This window comes from Schistocerca americana, chromosome 2, assembly GCF_021461395.2.
Source record: "Schistocerca americana isolate TAMUIC-IGC-003095 chromosome 2, iqSchAmer2.1, whole genome shotgun sequence".
In the NCBI taxonomy this organism is placed as follows: domain Eukaryota; kingdom Metazoa; phylum Arthropoda; class Insecta; order Orthoptera; family Acrididae; genus Schistocerca; species Schistocerca americana.
This window is the reverse complement of record NC_060120.1, coordinates 138,427,296-138,433,295: the sequence shown is the minus strand read 5'-3', so window position 1 is coordinate 138,433,295 and position 6,000 is coordinate 138,427,296. Positions and strand designations below refer to the sequence as shown.

Genomic DNA, 6,000 nt, shown 5'->3' with positions numbered 1-6,000 from the left:
GATCCACGATGTAGGGTGATGGAAGCTTGGCTCGCTCATCAGAGCACGAAACATGTTGTGCAGCCTGAAACTTTGTTAAAGTGCTAAAAGGCCATTATTGCTGTGCATATACATGTGGGCTCCGTAATAGGGCAAAAGATACATACATTGCAGTGTCTAGTGCGAGCTGTAATCTTAAATCCCCGAGCATCTGCCGCGATCCGTTTGCTGTACGAGCAAGATCGTAATTATGCTCACGATTTGGCAATCAGCGGATCTGAGTGGTTAGTTTGTGAAAGTGAATTAGATTTATGTATGAGAATAACGTGTAAGCACTACTCCCCTGAAAAAGAACTATTTCTGAGTATGTTTGAATTTCTCTGGAACTGTGTTACCCAAATCAGTACAAGAGGGTACATTCATTCCTTTCGTGTCCAACTTTTTACTATCGGAATAGATGACTCTATTCCCAGACCAAGTTCTCGACCACAAAATAGCAGGATAATACCAAATACAGGTGGCTGTACTAACTGGAAGGAGGTAGGCAACATTGTTACTGTGGCAAGTGCGTTCTAAATCTTCTGTTGCACTGTACTTTCAATGCAGTCCAAAACGTTAACACTAAGCCCACATCTTGTCTTGGTGACAACTGGAGCTACGATGTTTCCGGTTCGGGGCGAGACGTTCTCTGCTCGGATACACGCTGACGACATTCCTGGTAGTAATTTTGTAAACAAGCAGCTCAGCAAGGAAAGTGATTATAGACAGCACCAGCCCTAATATGAGCAGCGCGAACTCGCCCTGGACGTGTCCGAGCCGCAGTTTCGTTGGGCCGTCTCCAGCGTGCGACGAGGACGACGAGATTGCCGTCTGCACCGCCAGCTGCACGCGGGCGGCCATCCACTGGCGAGACACCTGCGAAAACGAAGAGGAGTTGGAGCTCATGGTGCCCTCAACGTCGAGGCAGTTAATGAAGGAGCACTGGGTCACTGGCACATGGATAAGGTAACAATGGGCTGACTGGAAATTTAAGAATTCAAGAACCTTCTCGAGGGTTTCACCTGCATCGATCAGGGAAACCACAAGAAACTTTTATCTGTGGTTACCAACAGGTGAAGGGACCAGTATTTCTTTTAAATGGAAGTCCTGTATCGCCATCACTGCGCCATATCGATCATTACGACAGCGAAAATAATTAGGGAACGCTGAACAGTTGGATTTTGGGAAGTAATTCTTTGTGGCCGTATAACGGATTCTCCAGACAAGAGATTATTAGACAAAATAATCAGTATTTGACTAGTTCAGTTATTGTTGCATCATATAAATTCGAAAGTACACTTTGGGTATTTGGTTTTATAGAACTGGAGAAAATCAATCTGGGTTCTTAAAAAGTTTAGCAATAAAATACACAGCTGGGAAAGATCAATTTGTGTTGAAGAATTACATATAGGGAGCGAAACGTATTCTTTGACTTGTGCGAAAACCAGACTCCAGTTACACGTGTAGATGGACATGACCGAGAAAAAATTGTTGAGAAGGGAGTAAGCCATAGTTGAAAGCTTCCACAAATGTACATTAAGCAACCAGTAAAGGAAACAAAAAAGAAATTTAGAAACGGAGTTAAAGTTTAGAGAGATTAAACAAAATCTATGATGTTTCCCGATAACTTTGTAATTCTGTCAGAGAGGATCCACTGAACAGAATAAATAATCTCTTGAAAAGAGGTTATAAGATAAATACCAAGGAAAGCAAAGAATGGTAATGGTGATGCGGTGGGAATGAAATTTGTAAATAAGACAATAAAAGCAGTAAATATATTTTACTATCTTGGCATCAAAATGACCTCCCATGGCAGAAATAGCGAGAGTATAAAATGCAGACTGGCAATAACCAAGAAAACGTATCTCAAAAGCAAAAAAAAAAAAAAAAAAAAACAAACTGTTATCATCGAATTTGAATTTAAATGTTAGGAAGCTCTTTCCGCGCGCGTCTGTCTGGGAGTGAAACCTGGATGACAAACAGATCAGACGAAAGGATAGCGGAAGCTTTCGAAAAGTGTTGCAACGTCAGAATGCTGCAGATTGTATGGGTAGATTGTAAAACTAATGAAGAAGTTGGGAGAAAAGAAATTCGTGCAGATTACGACTAAAAGTTGGAATCTGTTGATGGGACACTTTCTTAAACATGGCGGGAAAGGTAGAGGAACAAAACTGTAGACAGAAAGACCAATGGTTGACTACACAAGGGATTTACATGGATGCGTGGTGCAAAGGTAGTGGAGAGATGCATAGGCTTACAGGGTCGACGTGCTTGGAGGGCTGCGTTAAATGAGTCTTCGGACCAACCGAGAAGTCAAATACCAGTTGTCATAGGTGTAACTTTGAAAATCCCTTACTAATTTTTTTTCAAAGAAATTTTCACCCACTACTTTGCCCCCTTAGTGGCTGAATTTCCAAAAATGCTGAACCACGTACTTTTTATTTTCTGACTGAGAAATGAAATACCAGTTTTCATAGTACTAGCTTCAAAATTCCCTTAATAGCGACATACATTGAAAGAGCCTTTCATTCCTAGTTTCACGGCCTTATGAACAGACTTTCGGACAATCCCTTATTAAACAATGCCTACAATATAAGATCCACAGCTTCTCCAAACTTCAAGCTTCTATCCTCAGATGTTTCTGGCGGGCCATTATGAGTCAGGTGAATCAGTGTGACCCTATTTCACCCTCTTAGGGGTCGAATTTCCAAAAACTGTGAAACACATATATAGTTTCATCGCTAACCAATAATCCAAACACCAATTTCAAAGATTTGGCTCTAAAATGCTTTCGCAGTGAAATACTTTCATAAAAGATTTTAAACCGTATTTCATCACCTTAGGAGTTGAGTTTCCAAAAACAGAAGCATGGGTATGTTTTATTCCTAACAGAGAAGCCAAATACAAATTTTCATAGAGTTAGCTTCAAATACGCTTGCACAAAAAAAAAATACTTTCATAAAACCTTTCATCACCCGTTTCACCTCCATAGGGGTTGAATTTCTAAAAACAGTGAACACCAATTTTTTATTTCTAAGTGAGAAGACAGATTTAAATTTTCACAAACTTTGCTTTAAAAATACTTTGATAATAAAATATTTTCGTAAATGGTCTCACTTTCTATTTCACCCCCTTAGGAGTTCAATTTACAAAAACACTTGAACAGGTACTTTTTTATTTTTAACCGAGAAGTCAAATACCAGTGTTAGTAGAAGTAGCTTTAAAAATACTTTACAAGTTCTTTAATAATGATAAATTTCCAAAAACAAATACTTTCTGTCACTCTGTGAAATTTCGAAAAATGCTGAAACACGTATTTCTTTATTTCAGACCGAGAAACCGAAAACAAATATTTATAGGTCTGTCTTCAAAATTACCTTAATAGTGACATTTTTCAGAAAACCCTTCATCCCCTATTTGATCCCTTAGGGTTGGATTTTCGAAAAATTCCTTCTTAAACGTCCCCTAAAGTATAAGATCCACAACTTTTCCAAACCTCAAGTTTCTCTCCTTAGCGGTTTGGGCTGGGTGATGATAAGTCAGTCAGCACATTGTCTTTTATGAATAGAGATTAGATATGGAAGTACGTACTTATACATACCTACTGATTTTAAAATAATTAATTATAATTTATAAATTTTGATGCATAAACTATTTTTGTTGCCAGGAAAATACCTTCGCAGTAGGAAAAAACCTGTGCTATGCGGTCAGCAAAATGAACAACACAAGACACAGGATAGTTCTTCAAACCTCAGACGCAAATACGCTGTGATGTGGTTGCCGTTGCTGCGGGAACCGCTCAGTATAATATGTCGGTGCCGTTCTTCCATTGGTTACACATGCAGTAGCTACATATCGGCCACATATTCATCAATAAACCTACGCGAACTGCTGAGTAAACCTATGTGTACTGTTTACGAACAGAATAAGCAGCTGATGCCGACTGAATACCAGCGTGAAGGCGAAGTCAGAACTGCGCGTTTCTGTTTTCAACAACAAATAATCTGAGTGAATGGAAGAAGTTTGTTTCCAAACGAAACAAGCAGCGCATAACTTTGCCATTTATGATGCTTTGCTGATATTTTCAGGGCAACACAGAAAGATAAACAGGATTTAAAATGAAACCAAATTAAGTTTCTTTTTAACACGTTACTTACAGGAAAGTACTCGCAAAACCTTTGAAAAAATTGGTCGCTGGAGTCCAAGTTTGCTTTGTATAATGCCTTCAGTTCTTGGTTGTACTCTCAAAAATATGTCACGATACGTGAAAAGATTTATGACAGCTGGATAAAAGAGGGGATTAGGTTAATAGGACCAACTGACACCATCGGCACAGTGCAGTAAGCAGGTTCATGTGATTCACATATAAAGATACACAGGATAGACTAGCGTGGAGCACTCCATGAAAGCAGTCTTCAGACTGAAGATCACTACCACCACGATAATCTCAATGCAAATACCAACGTTAATCAATATTCGATGCAAGAGGCATCGTTGATATTGGGCATCCATTTCAGTGATCTGAAGTAGCTGCAGTATTATTTCTTCGGTACAGCGGCATTATGATGCACATTAGCTATTATTTAGTGATGGTGTTGTCTTGTAAAACACTAGGTGGAGGAACAGTGAATGTTAATAAACCGTATTGGGAAAAAATCGCGTCAAGAAGGAGGAGTCGGGTGACTCCGTAGGTGCGTTTCTACTTCTAAAAGGTGATGTCTATTCAGGTTTCGCTCCAGTCGCATAAGAGTGGCGCTAGGTAGCGCCACTACTAGGATGCAAATCAGGTTTCTGTAAATATACGCTGTAATTGTCGTGAGCGTTAGTTACCTTTGAGAATGGACGTGGTGAGTTGATGGTAATAATGAATGACTTTAACGCAACGAAGACGCCATTATCAACACCTCACAGAGTTTGGGCGAGGTCGTGTAATATGGGTACGAGAAGCTGGACGTTCCTTCTGCGGTACTACAGAAAGACTTGGCAGGAAAGTAGCTAATGTACTTGATCCCCGGCAGCGGTGGTCACAGAATGTGCGGTCGGAAGAAGACCAGCCTCCCGACGACCACACAGCACTACCGAGTGGGAAGACTTTCACATTCGATGTATCGTTCCCGCGCAACGTACGGCATCTGCAGCAGTAATTTAACAGTAGTTGGCACCACAGTGGCACAACGAACTGTAACGAGTCGGTTACTTCAAGGACAACTACATCTACATCAACATCTACATCTACGTCTACATGATTACTCTGCAATTCACATGTAAGTACTTGGCAGAGGGTTCATCCAACCACAATCATACTATCTCCCTACCATTCCACTCCCGAACAGAGCGCGGGAAAAACGAACACCTAAACCTTTCTGTTCGAGCTCTGATTTCTCTTATTTTATTTTGATCATCATTCCTACCTATGTAGGTTGGGCTCAACAAAATATATTCGCATTCGGAAGAGAAAGTTGGTGACTGAAATTCCGTAAATAGATCTTGCCGTGACAAAAACATCTTTGCTATAATGACTTCCATCCCAACTCGCGTTTCATATCTGCCACACTCTCTCCCCTATTACGTGATATTACAAAACGAGCTGCCCTGTTTTGTACCCTTTCGATGTCCTCCGTCAATCCCACCTGGTAAGGATCCAACACCGCGCAGCAATTTTCTGACAGAGGACGAACGAGTGTAGTGTAAACTGTCTCTTTAGTGGACTTGTTGCATCTTCTAAGTGTCCTGCCAATCAAAAGCAACCTTCGGCTCGCCTTCCCCACAATATTATCTATATGGTCTTTCCAAATAAAGTTGTTCGTAATTTTAACACCCAGGTACTTAGTTGAATTGACAGCCTTGAGAATTGTACTATTTGTCGAGTAATCGAATTCCAACGGATTTCTTTTGGAAATCATGTGGATCACCTCACACCTTTCGTTATTTAGCGTCAACTGCCACCTGCCACACCATACGGCAATCTTTTCTAAATCGCTT

At 40.4% G+C, this 6,000-nt stretch overlaps 1 protein-coding gene across 1 annotated transcript in view; it reads right to left on the bottom strand.

The window, feature by feature from the left end:
• Positions 1-600: 600 nt before the first annotated feature.
• Positions 601-6,000, bottom strand: part of LOC124593834 — a 105,147-nt gene continuing 99,747 nt past the window's right edge. Inside the window, exon 7 of the mRNA XM_047132182.1 lies at positions 601-894. Coding sequence (XP_046988138.1) covers positions 601-894 — 294 coding nt within the window. The remainder of the gene's footprint in view (positions 895-6,000) is intronic.